This window comes from Aristolochia californica, unplaced genomic scaffold (genome assembly GCF_029961685.1).
Source record: "Aristolochia californica isolate CCGP_79_NKW_82.1479 unplaced genomic scaffold, dmAriCali1.0.hap1 SCAF_5, whole genome shotgun sequence".
NCBI lineage: Eukaryota > Viridiplantae > Streptophyta > Magnoliopsida > Piperales > Aristolochiaceae > Aristolochia > Aristolochia californica.
The window spans coordinates 7,970,798-7,995,798 of NW_027182214.1; the positions used below are offsets into that span (position 1 = coordinate 7,970,798).

Below are 25,001 nucleotides of genomic sequence, written 5' to 3' on the forward strand. Positions count from 1 at the left end.
GTGGAATATATATGAAGCCATAACTAAAATTTTCAATCAAGAGAGCAGTGGAACAATGAGGAAATTAAGGATGAAGAAGAAAAATCAGAAATTGAATCTTTCTAGTGAAGATGTAGGTTCCTAAGTGTTGAAACAAATGACGAGTCCAAAAAGTCATAGAGATAGAGGATGATGATCCTTCTTCATACGGAAGAGTAGCAGAAGTAACTCCAACTGGAAACAAGAGGAGGAACTAGATTGAGAGACAACTCTAAGATAGTCTCACTTCTATGAGTATGTTAGGTTCATTATTTTGTGTAATTTTGTTCGACACTTCTTGTTTCTTATGATAAGACTCTTTGGATGTAAAAAATATTTTTTTTACTTTTATTTTGAAATCCAATATTACATTTGTGTCATCATGTGGCTTCTTGAGTTGTGTTTTTTTATTTTATCATGGATATTATGTTGTCTTGTGTCTATGACAAATTTAAACAATGTCAATTGATACAAAACTTGGGTAAGCAGGATAAATGAAGAAATGAAGTGAAGCTAAAACTTTGAAACACCTGTCTCACTTAAAGCTAGTAGAAGCAGAAGAATAAATGAAGTTACCAAAACAGTTTCATAGGAAAAATAAGAAAGAGGCTAATAAATGTTGTAGTCATAAAGATGAGGATAAGAGAAGCAAATGATAGAATTCAAGAAGAAAATGATGAGAAAGAAGAGTGGCAACAAGAAAAAATATGATGTGAGAGACAAGAATGTGCATGAACTATTTTAAAAAATCAATTAATCAATACAAAAATCATAATGCACAAAAACAAATCAATTCCTCTTCTGAATGTATCACCTTCTTCATAAATTATATAGAATTAAGAGTTAGTTGTATTTAGCCTTGGTAAGGCATCACTAATAGCCACCAATAGCCACCAATTGAAATTTTAAAATAATGAGAGAAACAAGAGGGCTTAAAATCAAAGAATAAGAGAAGACATGGCAATAAGAGAGGTAGAACAAAAAAGGAAGGAAGAGGACTTAGTTTTTGGCACAACTATTAAAGGGGGAGGCATCCAATTGAAAGAAGACGAAGAAATGAAAAATGAAGAGAAAAAATGACTATGAAGAAGAATAAAATAAGGGATCTTACCGATTTGAGGGAAGGCAATGGGAGATGAGGCAAATCTTCTCCTTCCCTACACCAAAGGTTGCCCATTTTCAGCGAAGAAAAATAGACTAATAAATGTTCCAAGGTGAGCTCGATGGGAAAAAGGAGAAAAACGAGAGGTAATCAAGTTTAATAGATAGATAGATATATAGCGAACTGATCCAATACAAAAAGTCATTTGGTGTAAAACATGCAAAACGGTTATCTTAGTCGTCCGATCAAGCGGCTATCTCAGCCGTCCAATCGTACCAAATGGTTTTTCGTATTGGATATATCTATATATATATAACCATTGCTCTCCATCTCTTGAAGGTATCAAAGGCATCAGATTTTGTTAGAAGATGGTCCAAAGCCCACACCACCAAGGAAGGCCCACAAATCCATGTAAGTGGAAGATAGGCTCAAGCCCATAAGACCAAGAAAGTCTCATACATCCCATAGATGTGGAAGATGGGCTCAAGACCCCATAAACCAAGGAGAAGGCCCACAGGCCTATACAATGATGATATGATAGTAAATAAAGAGTCATCTCATAGATATGGCATTGATGTAATTAGGTTATAATTTCAAGGGCATTATTATAATATTTTGGGATCATTAATCTATAAATTGAAATTTAGGGGAAGGGTCAAGACATCAAGTCCATAACCTCTTCTTCCTCTTGTTTTCTCCCAATGGGTCTCCCTCTTTGTTTTCTTTCTCTTAAACTAAATCCATGGAGTCCTGAAAATCAACATGGTATCAGAGCATTGATTTTTAGGACTCACAGGTATAGTTTTCAAGATTCCAAAGTCCCATTTGTTTTCTTTCTCATATTAATGGTTCTTTTTTTTATAGTTTTTCGTTGGAATTCATTTTTTTATTTTATTGGTCGTCTTCGTTCTCCCTTTAAGCCCGCTCATCTTGCCATTCCATTACTGCGGGTATTGCCTCTGCTATCATACTTTGGACTGTGATTACATTCAAGCCAGCACATGATTTCTGGTTCATCGACAATCAAACCTCTCTACCGATGGTTTATTTCTGGACTTACCGAGCCGGTATCTCTGTTGCAGTTCCCGTAATCTTCCTCATTACTAATTTCCTAGCCGAACGGTTGCTCTAAATCAGTGAAAAATTATCTACTTTTATGCTTATCTAGTTGTACTGATTAGCTTGTATCCCACTGGCATCTTCCGAAAATAGCAATGCTGAACAGAGCATGCCGGCTAGAGAAATAATCATATTTCAGAAATTTCCTGTTTGGAAAGTTTCCATTTCTTTTTTCAAGATTTCTTTGCAGGATTTATCTTCCTCTATTTGGAAGGCTTTCTTAGGATTTATCTCTTTTCGGAAAGTTTCTGGTTCACCTTCATCGCTAGCTTGGTTGCCGCTTCATGAGGACGACGGCTCTACTGAATTCGAAATTTCCTTCTTTGGCTCACATCATTACTGGAAGATATCTCCACCACAGATTTTTCGAAAATTCCTCTTATCGCCATCCGAGACCTCTCGTTGTTGTCCCATGCTTTTCGGAGACTATCAGCGCCATTGTCGGAGAAGACGACTCTGTGAGTCTATTTTCTGTTTTTGCTCGATGGATTATTTCCTCCGCCGAGAAGAGAGGTGCTGATTCGAACTAGTGAACCAGCGTACCGAGTCCATTACAATCTTTCAACGAGGGGGGCGAAAGAAGTTCATTTGCCGAGTTGTTCGACACCGTGAGGAAGATACGGTAGATTGATTAAATTTCGCGAGCAGCTCGAGCTGGCTCGGTGCCGCTCATTTCGATTCGGTATCTCTTGAGCTCGAGCCGAGCTCGAGATCCAGAATTGGCTTGTTTAAATTAATGAGCCGAGATTGACCGAATTTAGGTTTGGCTCGACAACTCGTGAGCCGGATCGTTAACGATCTGAGTCGGGAGCGGGAGCGGGAGCTGGAGCGAGAGCGAGATCGGGGTGGGGGGAATTCTTCCTCCCGTCCATTGTTGTCATCGTCCGCCTCTGTCTCCGGCCGTTCGATTTCTTCCTCCCCTCGCCTTCGCCTCTGTTTCCGCCCCCCGTCGCCTCCATCACAGCCATAATCCCCGACAAAACCGTCACCGTCACCCCCTTCCTCCTCCTCATCTCGGCGGAATACCTAAGTTCAGGGGATAAATAATTTCTCCCCTCGTCACCGCCGAGTCCCTCCCGTCCGTTGTGGTCGCCGCCTATGTCACCGTTGACAGCTGCTCACTGACCACCTCTGTCGCCGGCTGTTTGATTTCTTCCTCCCCTCACCTTCGCCTCTGTTTCCATCACCGCAGCTTTCGTTGCAGCCGTCATCCTCGACAAAACCGGCACCGTAACCTCCTTCCTTCACGTCGTCTCGGCAAAATACCTAATTTTAGGGGATAATAATTTCTCCCCAACCCCCCTCCCGTGAAGATGATTTTTCACGTAATAAGATCATACCCCCCACCCGCGCGCGAAGATGATTTTGCACCTAACGAGATCACGAAGTTAAAAAAAAATCCTTAAACTCTCCTTCCTCATAGCTCTTGAAGAAATTGAAAATACATTTTAGTAAAAATAAGTTTCTAGGGCCTATTAGTGTCTCATGTTATATGTAAACATTTTTTTAATTGAAAATTCTTATTAAAAAATCATATAAATTTCTAGGTAAGATCTTCCAGCCAAGATGGGTAAGAAAACCGTATAAAAAATTTTTGAATAAGTATTTGACAGTTGATGCTGTAATACTTTTCGCATGAGGCAATTTTCATAGCAATTTTGTGTTTGACATTTTATTTGAATAAAAATTTATTGATAAATATAGTAATATAGTAGATTGATTATTAATTTTTATTATTTCCCTAAAAGAGGCAATAAGAGGTCCATTTAACTTTCCTAATTTTCTAATAAGTCACTAATAGTAATAGGATTTTATTTAAAGTTTTTTTGGAAATATGTATTGTAAGAAAAACATTTCTAGTTTTTCCTAGAATATAAGTTTCAACCAGAGGCACTAAGGAGGCCATAGTAAATTTATGGCCAGATTCAAAAATTACAAAACAAGCTAAACAACATTTGGAGTAAAAAAGATTAATATTGGTGCATTTTAATCCATTATTGAAATTCAATCCAGAACCTCCCCTATCATTCTTTTTTTAAAATGTATGTATAATTTTATATATAATTTATTTGACATATTTTTTATATAGAGTATTAAATGTAGGTTAAGCTCGAACTCAGGTAGAACTCAAGCTCGAACTCAGTTAAAATTATTAGGCTTGAGTTCGATTACAATTTTATGTTCGAGGCTAGGGTCGGCTCGAGCTCGAGTTCAAAATATTTAAATCAAGCTCGGCTTGAACAAGGTTCGGACTCAGTTGGATTCGATGCATCCTTATGCCCAATTTTAAGTAGAGGTCATTCCCAATTTTATGTAAAATGTATGTATAATTTTATATACAATTTATTTAACATGTATTTTTTGAAAAATTTAAATGTATGTTGAAGCTAGACCTTGGCTTGGCTCGATGCCACACCTATTCCTAACTTAGGTTTATGGTTTAATCTACCAATAGGCCGCGCCTATTTTGACCCAACCTGGACCGGGCTAAGTTAACCTAAAGACACTGCCGACCTGAGCTTAGCCTATGTTCTGCCAAGTTAACTCGGCTCAACCCGGTCCGGATCGACTCGGGTTCGGGTCAACTTGACTCTGCTCACTTGTTTTTTTTTACCTCAATATACTTGTCTGGTCTCAAGTTCTATGACCCAACTATATTGGTCTACTATTTGACTTCGCTTGACTCGGTTCCTTGTCTCCACCTTGATTATTATAGTATTGGTAGTTTATTCCTTGGTTAGCATATTATTTGGTGCACAGACTTGCATCGGATTATTTCATGGGTCCTTTTAAAATGATTTTTATTATTTGGTACGTGTTATTGGGCCCAGGCCCATTTTAGCTATTGCTATTACGTGTCTTTGGATGAGACATTATCTCAATTGCTGATTTTTATCAGCATTGGCTATTCTCATGATGAAGAAAGCCAAGGTGGCCCCAAAATATTTTCTTCTTGTTGAATTTATGGAAAAGAGAAATACTTCATTGACTTATTTAATCAGAGTACATGAACCTCTATTTATAAAAGAGGAAGGTAGTAGAGTCCAATTACAATAAAACTACATTTGTTCCAATTACACCCAAACTCTAACACTTAAAGATAAGTCGTATCATAATTAAATAACTCAATATAAATAGAAGACAACATAACTCAAGCTAGAAATCTTCTGTGAGGACGTGACCATAAGATAAATATGCCAGCCCGTGGCTATTTTTGTGGGTCCCACTTGATCTTCTAACCAGCTTGTGGTTATCTTTGTAAGTCCCACTTGATCTTCCAACTTATGTCATAAGGATGTCAGCTCGTGGTAATCATGGTGGGTCCTACTTCTTATGGGCTTGGACCCATCTTACATTACTTTTAGATATATGGGCCTTCCTTGGTCGTGTGACCCATCTTATAATCCTCTTAGATATGTGGGCTTTCCTTGGTTGTGTGGGTTTGAGCCCATCTTATAATCTTCTTAGATATGTGGGTCTTCCTTGGTCGTGTGGGTTTGAGCCCATCTTCCAACACTCCCCATCAAGCTAGGGGTGAGAAAACATTTGAAGGCCCCCACACATCTGTGTGAACTAACTCTAATTTGTTGTCTTTTGCTCCTTTTCAGCCTTAGAAAAATTAAACCTTTTCTACTTGCCAAAAATACAACCTTCACACAAATTGTTATTTACAGTTTTTAACCCTGGTAGCTTTCCTTTGAACTGGAGCACTTTCATTCTCTTTCCACTCATGTGACCAAGCCTATAATGCCACAAATCAGAATCAGTAATAACATCAGCAACTGCAACCGTGTATTTATAATTGGAAGTAATGTATATATATATATATAAAGAAAGAGAGAGAGAGAGAGAGAGAGATGGGGTTTGAGAGACTTGAGAGACTGGAGTGGGTTGAGAGGGTGGGGATATGACTACCAAAATAAAAACCCATTCCAGCCAAGCACAAAAAAAAAGCTGGGTTACAAGAGTTCAACAATTTTTTTGGTAGGCTAATCGATAAAAAATTGTTGTCTATCAAACAATTGATCTGATTGGACAATTGATACCAAATTTTCATATCTTTCACAAGATAACATGTTTCATATTAGAGACATTCAGAGGAGGCTTATCATCAAAGTGAGACATAGTAGCCAAACTTTTCGCCTATTCTAGCGTTGTGAGAAAGCGAGCTTACATGGATATATGTTTGTGAGTTGGGCTATCTTTTATACGTGTATTTAGGGCATGTTTGGAACCCACACAAAAGAAAAGAAACAAAGCGATAAAGTTATTTTCTGTAGTTTGGCAATAGAGAATCATCGAGAGAGAAGAAAATAAAAGAAAAAATCACTCTTAGTTAATAAATTTTCTCTCACAAAATGATAGAATTTTGGAAGAAATAATAGAAATAAAAACCTAAGAGAAAATTTTAATCATAAAAATTTTAAAATTTACTAATTTTCTTTTCTTTTTCATTTTTTATATGTATCCAAATAAGAGAAATTATATTTCTCTTCTATTTTCTCTCATTTTTCATGGACATCTTTTTTTTTCTTTTCTCTTTTCTTTCTTCCAAACACAGCCTGTGTTATTATGTACGTGGGAAACAATCTTGGTATTTTAAAAAAGTCCTGATAATCTAAGGAAGAAAATGAAGACATTTTGAAGTGGGAGTGAACTAATCTCTTCTACATGAACATGAGACTCTTACCCTAATTTTTTCTTTTCTTCTCTCTCCAAGCTCTTCTTCCAACCACTCATAACTCTCCGCTGGACCTGTAAAACAATCTTAAATTTCCATTTTTCAAGTGCCAACAATGGGAGAGTGCCGGTGTTGAAATAAAACAACCCTCCCCTCTTTTTGTAATGCACCCTTGCTAACCAGACTAGATTGACCACTTCCCCAGTTGAATAGGCTAAGCCAACCTGATCAACCGGGTTTTAACAATAAAAATTTGTTATATCTTATGCAAATAAAGAACTGAGTTCGATTGAACCTGTTTCAACCGGCCAGTCCAGTCTGAATTTTGTAAAACAAATGCAAAGTTTCTATATACTAAGTCACACAAACACAAAGGGAACAAAAAAATCACCCAGGTTTCGTACTAAAACAGAAAACTTTTTCACACTAGTCTTCTAGCAACCTATTGAGGGCAAAACTTTCTTTTACATCTCTGGTTCAGATGCAGTTGTTCTTGTGCATCTCCCATATTACAAAACTGCTCTCCTCTATCCATATCTACCTTGGAGACTTGGCAAAGGCAAGCAGATGAAATAGCTAAACTCAGTAGATGATACACTTCACCCGCGTTTTCTATCTGATGTTAACCAATGCATCAGTGCATCAGGGAATTCCATTTGATTGTTTTGGATCTCCACCATCTACTTGGTCTGGTGGGGTGGGATTTCTCCTCTGAAAACTTCTCCAGTAGAGAGCACCAAAGACAACAATCTGTCAATTTATTAGACGTTGGTCAGAGAAGACACGATCTCACGGCTAAAATAAGGATAAAAAAGTTCATTATATCAAATAGGATATAAGAAGATATGCTTACGGCTCCAAAACACTGTTCTGCACTTAGGGGATGCACGAACCACACGCACGATAGCATGATGCTCACCAGCTTCACCAGTATCAATGGTGCAAATCAGTGAATAAGTTAAAAGCTAGAAGAAGATATGTGCAGAACTGATTTTGCTCTAAACAGTGATTGACAGAGGTGGTTCACAACAGCGCATGGTAGGTTTCATATCATTGGCATAGAACATAAAGCATAAACTCAAAGGGCCAGATCCTCATCAAATATAGCAGGTACTTTCCTAGAAGAAATGTAGATATAGTAACTACCGAATAGGTAAATATCCAGAAGAAATGACTTTTTCTGCTTTTTTTTTTCAGAAAAATAAAAGCAATGATGCAACATTGTCTTACTTGTCTTGTTGTCATTATAGTAGCATTTGTAAGGGAGCCAAATGTGCGGATAGTGTAGGAAATGAAGAACTGGCCGGCTGTTGCCACCTGCATTAGCGGCGGATCAGTAAATTCCATGTTAATCTTTGCCCGTAGTTCAATAAAGAAAAATTAAACTTACTGTGTATAGAATGCTCTTATGGTTAGGCCAAACAACAAGGAAGGCAGAAAAATATTGGATTATATTTCTTTCATAGTTAAATAGAAGAAGGCAGAAAAATATTGGATTATATTTCTTTCATAGTTAAATAGAAGCTTACCGAAGAAAGCAATAGAATATCATATAAGCAGTCACGATGCTGCAATACAAAATCAACTGCCAACAGTAGTTGCCCCTGCAACACAAGTCCTATGTTCAAGCAATAGAAAAAACATCAGTATTAGCAACTAAGGTTAGAGATGAAGGATAATATCAGAACCTTCCTACAGAAGAAGATAGAAAAATAAAGATTCTGCCAATCCTAGTTTTTTTTTTGAGAAGTAGTTGGCCTCCAAATTGGACAATTCAGTAACATAATTTCAGTGCTCCTGTAACAAAGGCTGAGGCTTCATTAATGCCGCCAAATTACAGAAAGTTAACAGAAAATGCTAGAATATGGGTAACACAACCTCTATCTTCTCAACTCTAGGAAATTCCCAGTTTTCAAGTCCAATGGAATGAACTTGAATTTTGCGAGTGTAATTTTGTAACTAACAGTAGCTAGCACAAGAGAAAATCCACAAGAAATTATTCTCAACAAAAGAAAAGAGAAATAATGGTGCTCTAGCAACCCAAAAAAAAAAAACTTTTATTAATTTCAAAACTTATTGAAAGTTGCAGCATACTCATCCATTAATAGACTCTAAAACACCTAAAGACCTGTCAACATATGTAACATCACCCAAATAGATCTTTCCCAGGATTAAGCCTCCTAATTTGACTGAATTGTTACTTACTAAGTTAAAAACCACTTGCTAGAAAAAATTTCAACAACTAACTTAAATAAAAACTACCAATAATTGACCTACTAACTTGATAACTTCCCTAAATTGATTACTTATAAAGGAAACCAGTAACCACATACTTTACTAAATAAAACTTTCCTAATTGAAACCTATTATCAAACTAGGAAAATAACGAAAGTAGAAACTTACTTTCCCTATATAAAAAATACCAAAGTAGAGTACTTTCCTAAAAATTGAAACAGCATTTGTTTTTTGTCTTCAATTGTTTTTTATGACTTTCTTCTTCCATGATTAAGCCACATACCACTTCATACACCCTTTCTTCAGAAGAACTCGACCTTGATTCTGAACTAACTTCATGCTCGCTCCAATAGGGGGATAGATGTGTCTATTGAATGTATAATTGTTCTGCAACTCTATTTGAGCTTGATGCTCTTGTGTTGGATGGTAGAAACAAGACCAAAACCTATCTTTTCTTCTTTAATTTCCTTCTGAAAGTCTGTCAGAGAGAGCCATAGAATAGGTTTTGACTTTTCATGATCCTTCGGCCCCTTAATAGGCAATAAAGTGAAATTCTCCCTGTTGACGAGTTAAGTATTCCTCATACCATTATATATTACCTCTCTATCATAATGACAGTCTTCCAAGTAAAAAATGGCATATATCCAAGTTAAAAACATCATTACACACTATGTTGTCCTTTTACTTGTCTCCAATACCTAAAGTAACAAAACACCTTTTTGAGACTGACACCTCATTAAATGTATTCAACCATGCAAGCTTGTCAACTTGAAAAGGAACTCTTAAACCCTAAACACCTTTTTTTTTTTTAAATTGAGCTTGGTAACCACACTTAGAGATAATATTGCCACAACTAATCAATAATCAATTTGGCAATTTGACCTCTACGAGAACAAGTGATGGTAAAGATGTTATAATGTAACCAAGTCTCTTCGTCCTTCTTAGAAATACGAAGAGACCTACACACCAAATAGTTGATGACCATAGTCTTCAGCCCTAAGGGTAACACCATCACTAGTTTCTTCCTCTTCATTCAAACAATCTCTATCTTGGTTACTAAATCCTTGGTAGTATATAATATTACCCTCTGATCTTCCATCATCATAAACTAAGAGTTGTTACCTAGTTTGTGGACATTAGATCTCTATCTTCAACTATCTCCTTGAAATATATAAAATTACCCTCTCTGCACTTCCATCTTCATAAACTAAGAGTTGTAGCCTAGCTTGTGGACATTAGGTTTCATAAAGACCTATCCTTCCACACTTAAATAATTCACCAATAATGTAATCGTGTAGAAGCTGGAATTGAGGTGACTGAGGTGGAAACATGCACTAATAGTTTATTTTAGGATGGTGTAGAAGCTGGAATTGAGGTGGCTGAGGTGGGCTTTGAAAATAAAAATGAAGGATGAATTGTAGTAAGAGGTGGACTTGCAGTTATTGATGTATTAGATGGCTGAAAGGAAGATTGATAATGTGGTGCTCTAAAAGAAGAAACAGTTTCATCTTCTTCAGCATATTGAGCTTTAGTGAAGGCTTCTGAAACAAAAGTAAGGGTAAACATACACAATTTCCTAGAGATAGATGGTTTCAGTCCACTCACATATCAAGCAACCAATTGATCTTACAACTCCAACCAACTCCTTGCTAGCAATTTCTAGAACTTTTTACTGTATTTGGAAACATATTTTGTTCCTTGTGTGAGTTTCTGATGTCTTTCATACAATGCTTAATGGTTGCTGAAAGGTAGAAACTCTTCCCATTATCCTTTTCATCTTTTGCCATGTAGTGATCTCAGGCTCAAAAAATTGGCTTCACTGGTATCCGTGGCTTGCCACCTCAACCGTACAACTACCAAAGCAACTTGTTTATCAGGTGGGACGTCTTTGGATTGGAAAATTTGCTCAACAGCAATCACCCAATCAAGGCAATCTTCAACATCAAGGCTCCTATTGAATTTAGGAACCTCAATTTTGATTCCACTCTCCCAATGGCTATAATATCGTGGTGGATAATTATCTTAGAGGTGCCTTGGGTATAAATTTTGAGGTCTCACTATAGAGGCGCATCCATAGGCTGGAGTCTCCATGAAATTTTCACCTTCTTCATGATCTCCAAGTCCCACATTGCCAACTCCCAAATTAGTAAAGATACTTGTTTTAGTGACCTGTTATAATTGCTTCATAGGCTGTTCGAATTTTCTTATGATGTCAGCCGTAAACTCCTCAAAATCTAATCTAGACATATTCTCCATGCTAAAAAAAATTAAGAATCTAGAGTCTTGGAACTAGCCTTGATTGGACACTAGCTTTGATACAAAACAATGCTGCCAATTACAAAAATAAACTTGATGGACAAGGTTGGAATATGGTAAACCATCCTCTATCTTCTCAACTCTAGGAAATTTCTGGTTTTTCAAGTTCCAAGGAAATGAACTTGAATTTTATAGGTGTTGAACTAGTAGAAGCTAGCACAAGAGAAAAATCCACTCAAAATAAAAAAGAGGAAGAGGAATAATGATGCTCCAACAACCAAAAAGAAAAAGTTGTAATTTCAAAAATTATAGAAAGTTACAGCATATTCACCTTTTTATAGACTCTAAAACATCTAAAGACTTACCAAAATAAGTAACATCACCCAAATACAACTTTCCCAGGTCTAAACCTCCAAATTACAATTGAATCGTGATTCACTAAATTGAAAAACACTTTCTACAGAAAATTTTAGCAACTAACTTAGATAAAAACTATTAACAATTGACTTACTAACTTTATGACTTTTCTAAATTGACTAATAATAAAGGAAACCACTTGCCAAACACTTTCCTAACTCAAATTCTCCTAATTAGAACTTATTAATCAACTAGGAATCTAAGAACAGTAAAAACTTATTAATTTTCCCTTAGAAAGAAACAAAGTAAAGTACATTCCTAAAATAGTAACTTTCTAGAAATAGAAAGAGCAGCATTTCAGTCTTCTTCTTTCTTATTTTATGCGTCTTCAATTGTTTTGGATGACTTTCTTCTTCCACAATTGAGCCACGTACTACATCATTCAGGAATGTAGTCAATTTGAGCAATGAATTTACGACTTTGAAATCTACATTTAAAAAGCTTAGGGATTAAGGGATGTCCGTTTTGTTCTTTTAAATTTTTATAGGACTGTGGTATATAGCTTGGTCACAACAACGCATTAAAAATTCTTCTTTATCTTCTTTCTAGGAGAAAAAGAAAAGAAAAGGAAATGGGGAAAAGAATTACCAGAAAAACTAAGAATTAAAGAACACAAGGAAGTAAAAAATATTTGATTGTGTATTTCCATGTCATAACCCTTAAATAATTTCTCCTGAAAAGTGCTTGTGAAGCCATCAAACCTGCAAATAACAAAGAGAACGCAGACTCAAGGACTTTGTCTTGAATAACAGCTGGCCAACAAACAGCATTAGACATTATCATAGACCCAACAAAGCCAGAGCTTAAACTAGCCTGAAAGAGTATGTATACTTACAGTGTATGTGTCCCTTTTGCATATCAGATCAAAAAATTTCTCCAGATGTTGTCAAAAATATTCATCTCATGCATGCAACTCAAGTTAGACAAGGTTGTCTTAACATTAGTGTCTTCTCATGCTCACATTACAATTTACTCTCCATGGTTTTGCATAAGTTTGTTTTCATAAACAATCAAACTATTAGACATAGTTGCCCATTGTCAATACATAAATACCTGTGTTAAAAGTCTTCATACAAATTTGTCTATAAATGAATAATATACACAGCACTTTTTTTAAGGAATTTTTTTATGTCTAGACCGAAACATCAGGCTTTACTTCCTGTGTCAATCATATTATGTTACAATTGTTAGGAATTAGACGCCCTAATTCCAAACTAACGAGAGCAATAATAATAATCATAGAAGAAGAAAAACAGGCAAGCACAGAAAAAACACAACAAGATTTTATAAGTTTGCCTCAAGGTGAGACTACGTCCTGTTTTCCGCCACTGCAGTAATCCACTATGAAGATGAAATAGTTTATAAGAGAGATCACACACACTTACATGTGTTGTTTTTCTCTAACCTCTCTCAGTCGCAACTGATGCTCCTCGGATTATGATCGAACCCTAATAGCGGTGACCCCCCAATTATAAAGAGAAAATTAGGGCAACCGCTTTAAAAGAATAAAATTCCCAAACTGCCCTTAATGAAACAGAAATTGATATATCGTGGATCTGACGGGGGCTCCACCCCCACACCCCCGGGAGCCACGGTGACCTTACCACGAAGGTCAATCCGCGTACCGACTCTGTGTAGAGCATTAATTAGGCTCCACAACTTAACATCTCTCACTTGGAGACTTATCCATCATCAATTTCTCCTCTGTAGCGGTAACAACTTCTCAACCCTGAGAGAGAAGTCCAACTGAAGTTGCACACAACTTCAGTTTCTCAATCGTAACAGTCTTTATCAACATATCAGCCAGATTATAACTTCCTTGAATCTTCTCAAGTGCTAAGATTCCATCCTCCATAGCCAATTTGATGAAGTGATAACACACCCTAATGTGTTTTGTTCTGGCATGATAAACAGGATTCTTTGCTAAATGAATAGCACTCTAACTGCCACAATAAAACACATTCTTCCCATGCTTAAGACCTAATTCTTCCCAAAAAGACTGCAACCATACCATCTCTTTGCTGGCTACGGTCACAACGACATATTCTGCCTCAGTAGTGGAAAGAGCAACTATCTTCCGCAACTTAGAGACCCATCTAACTACTGTACCATCCAATGTGTATACATATCCAGTGGTACTCTTCGTGCCATCAATGTCTCCAACCATATCAGCATCTACATAACCTTGTAATCCCAAGTCTGACTTTCTAAAACATAAGGCCGAGTCTGCAATGCCTCTCAAATACCTGAGAATCCACTTCACTGCTTCCCAATGTTGTTAACCCGAATTACTAATATATCTGCTCACAACTCCCACTACATAAGTTATGTTAGGTCTAGTACACACCATGACATACATGAGACTGCCAATAGCAGAAGCATAAGCCACATTGGCCATGTGGGCTCGCTCCTACTCTGTAGAAGGTGATTGCTCCTTAGATAGCCTAAAATGACTAGCCAAAGGAGTGCTCACTGGTTTTGTATCATTCATGTTGAATCTGCTCAGCACCTTCTTCACACATTCTTTTTGTTACAGTTTCAAAACATCAATGTCCCTAGTAATCCTCATCCCAAGGATTTGTTTTGCAGCACTCAAATCCTTCATTGCAAACTTTTTGGACAACTCCCTTTTCAACTTATCTATTTCCTATTTGAAAGCACCTACTACCAACATGTCATCAACATATAGCAGTAGAATGTAGGAGTCATCAAGCTTCTTCACATAACAACAATGATTTGTCTGGCACCTCAAAAAACCTTTTTTTTTTTTTTTGAAATAAGATGTGTAAGCTGAATTAAAAGAAAAGAGAGATTACAGTACCTTGCTAATAGGGCCTCCTTCCACAACAAGGTGTTGAAGAGAGACGCCTAATTTAGTTGGGCATCCGCTAAATGATTAGCAAATCTAGGAATATAATTCCATTTACAACTTAAAGAAGAAATTAAATTACATATATCATAATACATATCCCAATGCCACCACGGAGGACGTTCTTTATTTGCGCTAATTGATAACAACTTTTGAGTCACCTTCAATACGGAGGGGCCCAGAAGCACGACTTTTGAAAATCCGAAGTCCGTTTAATAATCCGGTTAATTCAGTCGTTGTAGAATCCGAATTTCCAATTGGCATGGCATAAGAAAAGAGAAGAATTCCATTTTCATCATGAACAACACCACCAAAACCTGCAGGGCCCGGACATCCGTACGTCTACCATCAAAGTTCAACTTAAAATGGCCAATAGGGGGAGGGGACCAACTCGACATACAAGGGGACATTTTAACTACAATGTGCCAGTTTTCTCGGAAGTTTGCTCCTCGATGATCACGAAATTCCTTTCGCAATAAAATCCATGAAGTAACTTGACCAATAATTTTTTCAACCAATATTTCTCTAGAAGTAAACTTCAGGTTGAATTTTCAATTATTCCTTTCTTTCCATAATGCCCATATAAGATGCCCCACACAACAAGATATTAATATTTTTCCGAGTTTTGGTAGGCTGGTATTTGTAATTGAGAGAATGGTTGAAGGGAAATTATGAGAGGAACAGAATTGGAGACCCATTTTTTTTAAAAGGCCGGTCCACACAAAAAAGGCATATTCGCAATGGATAAGGATGTGGGAGATAATTTCCGTAGAAGTTTGGCAAAAGGGGCAAAGAGGGTCTGGGACATAGGCACCTCTTCGAATTAAGGTGTCCGACATAAAGACTTTGTTATAGCATGCAGTCCAGATAAAAAAAATTGCATGGGGGGAGCATGAAGAGTCCAGGAAATGGCAGATGGATGATTGATTTGTGGTAGGTTGGAAGAGCTTAGGAAGCCATAAGCAATGGAAATTGAAAAATTACCTTTCGAACTGGGCATCCAAATGAGAGTATTTGTCGATTTTTTTAGACTTACCGAAGACAGCATGGTAAGGAGGTTAGAAGCTGCCAAGGCCTCAAGAGTCTGAGAGTGATCTTCGAAGATTTAAGTTCTACCCTCCTGAATCAGTTCGCAAATCAGAATAGAAGCTTCAATGCTTCTTGCCAGATTTGAAATCAAGTTGTGGCTATTGTTGAAGCTTTGTGTACCAGTTCACCAATCGGTCCAGAATCTTGTCACAGAACCCGTGCCCAAGTAACATTTTACAGCTGATTTGAAAGCAGGTAATAACTTTACAATTTTTTTCCATATTGGAGACAACTTATTACATCGCCCACCCTCAGTCCACCAACCCAACAATTTATTTGCTTTTGCCGCAACCAATTTTCTCCAAATTAATTCAGGAAATAAGTTAAACTTCCAGATCCATTAAAGTAACAGTGCTGAATTTGTAATGACAGTATCCCGGATCCCAAGCCCCACTAAGGGATTTTGATTTACATTCCTCAACCCATTTCACCAGAGAGTATTTCCTTTCCCCATTCGGTCCACCCCAAAGGAAATTTCTTTTGAGTTGTTTAATTCTTTGGCAAACAGAGGCAGGACATCGATAAAGTGAAAGGAAATAAGATGGAATTCCATGCATACAAGACTTAATGAGAACCAGTTTACCAGCCTTGGTTAAGAATCTTCCTCTCCAAGTGGCCAAATGACCTTCCAAATGCTCAATAACAGGATACCAAGAGCTTTTGGAGGGTATTGAAGGAGATAAAAGGCAATCCCAGATAAGAACATGAAGGCGAAGCAATTTTACAACCCAAGTATTGGGCCATGGAATTTAACACAGAAGGATCAATATTAAAGCCAATAATAGATGATTTTGACCAACTAACCTTCTGACCAGAAGAGATTTCAAATAAATTTAATAAGACTTTAATATGAGAAATTTCTGCTAACGTACCTTCCCCAAAGAGAATAGTATCATCGGCATATTGCAGCAAGGAAATATCTTGAGATGGGTCATCAGATATAGATTTCAGCCACCCAGAATTTTTGGCAAGACGGACCATTGAGGAAAGATGTTCAGCAATGAGAGTGAAGATAAACGGAGACAAGGGGTCCCCTTGCCGAATACCTCTAGTTGGATTAAAATACCCACAAGGTTTACCATTGACTAACACAGAATATGAAACATTCGAAATGCAACTCCTCATCCAAAATTTCCAGCGTGTCCCAAATCCCATCTTATAAAACAACTGATCAACAAGTTTCCAATTTACACGATCAAATGCTTTTTCAAAATCGAGTTTCAGGATAAATTTGGGTTTTTTTGAATTTTTGAAGGTATCCAACAGTTCATGTGCAGCCATGGTAAAATCCAGGATATTTCGTCCTCGTATAAAGGCACTTTGACTAGGGCTAATGATCTTGGGAAGGAGGACTCTCAGACGATTGGCTAGAATTCGTTCAATGACTTTGTAAAAACTCGTGGTGAGATTAATTGGACGAAAATCTTGAGGTAAGGCAGAGTTAGCTTTTTTAGGAATGAGGGCAATGAATGAAGCACCCACAGCCTTGTGAGTGATCCCCATTTGATGAAAATTATGAACAAAAGCAAGAACATCATTTTTTCTGACCTCCCAGAATTTTTTATAGAACTCACCATTAAAGCCGTCAAGACCAGAGGCTTTGTCTTTAGGGAGGCCAAGAGTAGCAGCCTCGATTTCCTGAGTACTAAATGGCCGCTCCAAGATGTCCGCATCCGAAGAGGAGATGTACATAATAACATAGGTATTTCGACCATTCCTTGGCAAGTTCTTGGTGGTCTACTTTGATGATACCCCATTTATAACTAGACCAAATACCAGCACAAATTTGCCACACACTCTGGAAAGAGAAGCTTTATGTCAATCTCCAAAAATGTTCCTTCCTAACTGATCAAGTGGTTTTCTTGGGTTTTGTGGTAACTTCTACGGGCCTTACTGCTGATCTCCAGAAGGTGAGAGTCATCCTCAAGTGGTCAAAACCATCTATTCACCACAAGGTTCGCAATTTCCATGGTCTTGCCACTTTCTACTGACGATTTATTAGGAGATTCAACACCATCATGTCCTTGATCATGGATTGCATGAAGGGGAGTTCTTGTGGTCGAAAGCTACATCTCGTGCTTTTCAAGAAATCAAGAAACATATGACAGAGGCACCCGTTATGAGATTACCTGACTTCTCTAAGGTATTTGAGGTAGAATGTGACGCATTAAGTTATATGACCTACCTCAGACCATTGTTTCGGATAGGGATATCCGCTTTATGAGCTATTTCTGGATAACTCTTTGGCACTTGATGGGTACCAAATTGAAATTTTCTACTACCTACCACTCCCAAACTGATGGTCAAACTGAAGTCGTTAATTGGAGCTTCGGGATCCTCCTTCACTGCCTCATAGGAGATCACCATCGCACTTGGGATTTGATTCTCTCAACAACCCAATTTGCCTACAATAACTTAAGTCAATAGGTCCATAGGCATGATCCGATTTCAAATTGTCCATGGTTATCAATCTAGGAAATCTTTGGATCTCATACATATGTCACCTCATACTAGGGTTTTAAAGTTTGCCACAGCATTTGCAGGTAGAGTTCAAGACTTGCATGTCGAAGTCAATAAACAAATCCAAGCAAGTAAGATGTCAATAAACGTGATAAACAATTTAATGTGGGTGATTATGTCATGGTTCAGATTAGGCTTGAGGGATTTCCTCCAGGATCTGCTAAAAAATTGCAAGACCTTTTAAAGTGCAAAAAATGGTAGGACGGAATGCTTATGTTGTTGATTTGCCATCAGATTCAGGCATTAGCTCAACTTTTAACATTGAAGACTTGATAGCATATAGGGACCACCGTTCTATTCCTGATGACCCCCCTTTTTATCACCTTCTCACTCCACCTCATAACTCGATACACCCCCTCCTTCCTCCTTGCTCGCCTAATATCCCTTTGGATCCTATTCCATTAGCACCAACACATAAAGAACATATTAATGCTATTTTGGATGAACAAGTTGTTTTTACCAGGAGTGGCGTGGTTCAACATTTCCTAGTGTGATGGACATGGCAACAAGATTCCAATTGCACATGGATTACGAGAGACACAATACAGCAGTTGATCCTGATTTGTTGGAGTACTATGAGAGTCATTAGGAGCCCTACTCAACAGGGTCGAGTTTACCCCAGACCGGGAAAGTTGGTGAGGACACCCCTCGTGTATTGCCAATTACAGGAGTCTATACTCAAAGACACCGGACCACGACAAGACCCACCACGTTGTTGCTGGGAAGTGAGGCATTTAGGACAAATTAGTTGTTATGTTATTTATTTATATCTTTTATTGTCCTTAGAAGTAATTGTTTTATTTGTTCAGGGGCATTTTTGTCATTAGGGGTATTTTGGTCATTTTGCATTAGGGAATGTCCTAGGGTTTTGGGTCTCTATTTAAACACATGATGCTTAGAAATCAGGATTATTAAATGAAAATGGAAATTCGCCCCAACTATTATCTTCTTCCCCTCCTTGTTCTCGACTTCCTACTTCCCCTCTCTTCTTCTTCTTCCTTTCTTCCTCCTTTCTTCTTCTACCTCTATTTTCTCCATTCTCCCTCACTGCAACAACGCACCACCATCATTGCACATCAAGTACCCTTGAAATTTTTTTTTGAGAGGGTGGCACAATTCGAACTCGCGACCTGACGCACCTGATGTAAAGAGAATACCACTAGACCAAACAGCCATAGGTAAGTACCCTTGAACTTACTCTCTAATTTCCCTTTAACCCACTTTCGCCTTATTAAGTAATAACGCTTACATCAAATTACCGAACTAACTTTATAATAGGCTACTAACTTATTGATATGCAAGACGAGCTTGTGGATAACTCACATACAAGAATCAGCTTCAAACCAACTTTAGGTACCTTTCTTCAAAAAGAATGAAGAACCAACAGCTCAAGAATTAAAGCTACATGTATAAAGCCAACAATGTAATCTTTGACTGCTTCTGCCGCACGACTTATCTATAAAGCTATCAAACTCAGGAAGGCTAGGTAATGTTTTTTTAAGATAGAATGTGCAAAACACTTAAGTTGTTAGCTGATGGATACTAACACTATGAACTGACATTAGTCCATCTCAAACTTCATTATCCATGCATTACTGTCTAACAGGCTTTCATTAATGCATGTCAGAATTGTTCGTACTTAGCAAGAGGATTCCTTTCTATCATATACATTTATGGATTATTGAAACCATGCTAACTTGCTGGGGTCCCATCCTAAGAACAATTATGTGTAAAATACATATTGATACACGGATAGCTATATGAAAAGAGAGAGAAAGAGCAAAGAACCATACCCAAGATATCCAGTCATAAGGAAAACACCCCAAACTGTGTTTTCCCTCCGTGAGTTGTATGGATTAATATCAGATGCTGGCTACAATTCAAAAGGAGAAAATAGATAAAATAAATTAGATAATGGTGAATTAATGCTTTAGCTAAATATACACCAAATTAAATACTTATATCCCTTCAATATCTCAGTACAACTCTTGTCCATTATTCAAGTGGCAAAGTAAATTTGTACATTTCAAAACAACTGAAAGCCATGCCCACAGGTAGAGAACAGAAAAAAGAAACCATTAATTAAACAAAGTCAATGCAGCTAAAAACCACTCATTTGAGAACTTGTTTCAAAAATTCTTTTTCTAGAAAACTCTAAAATAACTGAAAAAAAAAATTTAAGTTTAAAAAAATGATTTGAAGATCCATCTCTGTAAAGAGGTGATCCAAAGTGAAGAGCATCAAGTAATGACAAATAGTAGAAACGAGGAAACTAAACATTCTCTAATTTGCTAACCATCAAAATTAACAATGACTAGAGATGTTATTATGTTTAGCACTGCCTGTTTACTCCATATTATTGGTTATTGGCTACGACCTTCAAATATTTATCTATTGAATAGGTACTCAAACTTAACATATTACAAAAGATATAACCAACAATAAAAAATGAAGTTGTTAGAGGAACTTCGCAATCACATTCCACATTCCAATCTAATTTGCTTTTAGCCAATGCAATGGATGTTTCTTCATTCCTTTGGACACGTTCCTGGTGTTTGCCATATGTTAATGGTTTTATTTCAAGCTTCTACTTACTTTTTTCTGTTGCAGTGCATCATTTAATTTATCAAGTATTTGTCACACTAGCTTCTGTATATTGAAGACAATTTTGAAAAGGGAAAATGGAGGAAGCGTATTTTACTCTAACATAACTTCACAGGGGCTTAGATACAGAATATATCACAAAGATAAGAAAGTTAAGAGTTCAATGTTTGAGAGAATAAAACATCTCACATTGTTATTACCGGATATAATATGAAGAGTGCACTTCCCAGTGTCACCAGAACAGCCACTATGTAGTCCTGGCTTTTATATTTCTTTTGCATGATTATCGTGCACCATACCTGCAGGAATAGTAGAAATTTGAGAACTTCTTAAAGTGGAGGTTAAACAGACTGAAAAAGCCTTAAACCATAACAAGAAACAGATACCAAAAGAAACATAAATTTCACCAGTTCCCAGTAAAATAATGGAAAATCACTAGTTAGTGAATGATAAAGCAGACAGAAAAACACAGTTAATAACATTTTCCTCTCACATAAACACTCTTTCATATCAGTTATAAAGTAGTTTCCAATAGAAAGTAGTTACCAATGTAAGAAAGTGTGAAACCCTAAAGTAGAGGGTATTCTTGTGATATTTGTATTTAAATTGATGAAGGATTATATAAGTGATAAAGGGAAGCTCAAACTCTAAGCTGATTCTTTCCTCGCATTCTCGTGAAACTGATCTCTCTTCCTTTCCTCTCCCCTCTTTTGCTTCTCCTCATCTAGTTGTAACTCCTTTACACTTTTCCACATAGCACCAGAACAGGCCACCCACTCCTTATGAGATTTTTCAAACTTCTCCCTTTTTAGTACCCATGTGAGCCTTTTTAGGAGGTACGAAATCAAATTTTTTATGCTGAGACAACAGTAAAGGTCCTCATTCTCTCTACTCTGTGCCTCAGCCCTACGTTGATGGTGTAAGCTTCTATACTGGGTCACATGTGAGTACCACATTCCCTACTTAGTAAGAAAAATCTTAGCTTTGTGTCTTCCCTTGGTATGTGCTAACATCATGATTCGACATTGAATTTTGAATGGTTTAAGAGTTAATAAGTGATTTAGTTTCAGGTTATGTGATGTTTGATGCTCATGCTTCATGCTTAAGCACTGTAAGTGAAGTATACCTGTGGTCTGAAGACCTGCACCAGGACAGGGAAGGTTCCCTTAGTGATGTATTCATTTAGCTCTATTTTTCAAATCACATCCAGCTTTTCAAGTCAAAGAATGATGCTTAAATGTTGATTAAAGTAGCTTAGGTTCTGCTCTTGACTGGTATTTTAATTTTCTGCTTAGGAAATATAATCATTGTATAATCATTGTCATATTAGTATGTTGTTTTCAATAAAGATTATTGGCAGGTTTTTGTGGCTACATATTTAGTTATTTTGGCAAAGAGTTGTGGGTGAAGTACTGGTGTGTTTTCAGGTTCATTCTTGCTGCCTATGGGTGAAGTCTTAAGTGTGTTTGAAGAGCTGAAATTTAAGAGTTTATTATAGCTCAAGATAAAGTTCACACACTATTCAACTTGTTTTGAGTCTATCTGGTGGCAGAAGTGTAAGTGTTTTGGTTGATTGTGTAGTTATTATGATCTTTGTAGCTGGAGTGTCCATGACTGGTAGAAATTTGCCCTGTGCAGGAGAGGTTGGTGGAGCCGATAACTTCTGTAGCATCATTACTTAGTTTTGTTCTATATAATAGGTTTCTGAAGGAATTTCCCTTATGGAAGGTTCTATTCTTGATTGCCATTATAGGTTCAACTCTTGGGTTAACACAGCTTATGCTTGTGATGGGGCTAATAGAAATTTTGGCTTAAGTGATTCATGGTTTGCTATTGGAGATTTTTTTTTCTTTTTTTTTTTTTTTTTTTTTGGGAAAAGGCAATTTCAATAAACAGCCTGAAGGCGAAAGCACAAGGAGCTAGAGGAGGTTGATCATAACAACAGAGATTGGTGATCAACTACCTTTTTACTATTGGAGATTAACTTATTATAACTATCCTTGGTCAGGCATCATTCATGAAATTTTTGGTGTTAGCAGCAAGATTATGTCCAGAAAGATGATACCGCAATGATTGACTCTTAGCTGTTTTGATTTTCTAGGCTTGTTATCAGCTTTTATTTGAACAAAGATCTCCTCTTGATCCAGACGAAAAAGCTGTTATATCAGGCTTCTCTACTTGACCTTGGGCGTCTCTTTCATATCTAAAGGAGAAAAGCATTAAGAGAGCAGATAAATGACCATGGAATGCAAAATGTGGCAACATACCATTACAGGAATCATCTTGGTACATTTTGCAAGTGTCTGTACTGGGAAACTGACATACTTCAATGCCTGAAAGAAAAAATGGAAATGAGCTCAAGTAGTGAAAGCAGAGTGATCAGATCACTGATGAAGATGGTAACACATAACATGGAACTATAAACTGGTAGTCCTTACCTCATATTGGCATGTGGTTGTAAGTATATTAGATACTGATACAATACAATATTTATAAACTGGAGCTACAGGATTCAGACCTTTCTTACTTGCCTAATTAAAAAAAAAAAAACACAAGTTAATCAGGCCAAAGAGTTCCATGAACTCCATAAGCAATATGAAAGAATTGAAAGCACAAATATAAACATTATATGTTGTTTTTACCAGTAATATGCCTGCAGATATTGCTGATGTCGTGAAACGGTTGCAGCAAACAATGAATAGTGAATATTTAAAGAATTCCTTGTTTACCCCATAGGGAACCTTCATGATTTTTTCCTGGAAAAATATTAATTTGTAAGCAGTCATGAACTAAAATTGCAGTGGAGATCTATTTTAAATTTACTAAGATCATTCAAAAAAGGCAAAAGAAGATGGCGACCAATCCAGGCAGATCTTTCTCACGGAGAAGAAAGAACAATCAAATAGAAGATAGAACAGTACTGATAGGATCAATTGGATCCTGATGGAACCAGAGGCAATTCAATTCAACTCAACTACTATTTAGCTGATTTGGTAACGGACATTAAAGCTAAGATGTGAACGCCTAAGAAAATTTCTACCCTGTCCTACTATATTGTTTGCCCAAATCTGAAGAAGCAGGATGACTGTTGAAGTTGCTTCCATAAGGGACCACAGAAAGTATTGACAATCCATTTAGTAACAATCAGACATACTCCGGTAGATGTAAACAGAAATACACAAACTTCGCATTTAGTTTATCTATTCTAAAAGTCAACGGTTGAAGCATGAGAAAAAAAAAACAACTCTTAAAAGCATCGAGGCTCTCAGAGAAACATTCATGGAGGTTTGGTCTAACGAGCACAAACCCACAGATAGGGGTTACCAAAATTCCTCAATCACATATTGGTACTAGACGGCAATTCAGAGCGTCAGGCTTCTAAAGGCTTCGAAAGGATGGCAATCCAAGAAGAAACACATGGTGTTCACCCAAGTGACGTGCTTCCTCAACAAAACCATCACCAAGGATCATAATAGTAACAACGCTAAGAGAAAAAAGAGAGAAGGAGAAATAATGCATTACCTGAAGCACACCATATATGACAAGAGTGCTCATGATCCCACCGACGGAGATACCCCATTGGTACGGTTTATGTTCTTTCACAGGTGCCGTAGGTTCGGCCATTGCCCATTAAAGCTTCTATCTTTCCCCTACAAATCCACTGACCATAGACCGTCGACCTCTGGATATATAAGAAAACCTCGGATAGAAAAATAAAAAAGCAGAGAGACAGAGCTCCAATTCTGAGGGGCCGCGAAAAATTGGGATCGGAAGAGACGAGTTGTAGAGTCCTGAAAGACCCGAAAACTAGAGGCCGCTGTGAAGTGTTGGAGAGAGAGGCGGAGAGGACGTGGCTGGACTTCAGTGAAGCGATCGGCAACGCCTCTGCTCGCGTCAGTTTATGCGGGGAGTATAGGCATCGGTTTGGCTTATTGAATGACATCATTTGAAATTATGAACTGTGCTACGTCGCTGTCTCCCGGCCGGTTACGCAGGCCCACTTCTCTCATGTGCCAATGTTGTTTACAGGCCATTAATTTACATTCATCAAAGAAGAATATATATGATATAAACATATAAAAAATATAATA

At 37.2% G+C, this 25,001-nt stretch overlaps 1 protein-coding gene across 1 annotated transcript; it reads right to left on the bottom strand.

The window, feature by feature from the left end:
- Window positions 1-6,970: 6,970 nt before the first annotated feature.
- On the bottom strand, window positions 6,971-24,804 carry LOC137966124 (UDP-galactose/UDP-glucose transporter 5B-like). Its single transcript, XM_068812637.1, has 11 exons — window positions 24,433-24,804; window positions 23,553-23,666; window positions 23,349-23,441; window positions 23,178-23,243; window positions 21,111-21,209; window positions 20,100-20,179; window positions 12,417-12,529; window positions 8,450-8,538; window positions 8,151-8,237; window positions 7,774-7,842; window positions 6,971-7,670 (listed from the first exon to the last, which is right to left on the bottom strand). The coding sequence occupies exons 1-11, from the start codon at window positions 24,532-24,534 to the stop codon at window positions 7,563-7,565; spliced, it is 1,020 nt and encodes a 339-aa protein (XP_068668738.1). The 5' UTR covers window positions 24,535-24,804; the 3' UTR covers window positions 6,971-7,562.
- Window positions 24,805-25,001: the final 197 nt, after the last annotated feature.

Coding starts and splice junctions, on each gene's coding strand:
- LOC137966124 (XM_068812637.1), bottom strand. CDS start 24,534: ATGGCCGAACCTACGGCACCTGTGAAAGAACATAAACCGTACCAATGG. Junction 23,442..23,552: donor TATCTGCAGGCATATTACTG/GTAAAAACAACA, acceptor TTTTTTAATTAG/GCAAGTAAGAAAGGTCTGAA. Junction 23,244..23,348: donor CAACCACATGCCAATATGAG/GTAAGGACTACC, acceptor TTTTTCTTTCAG/GCATTGAAGTATGTCAGTTT.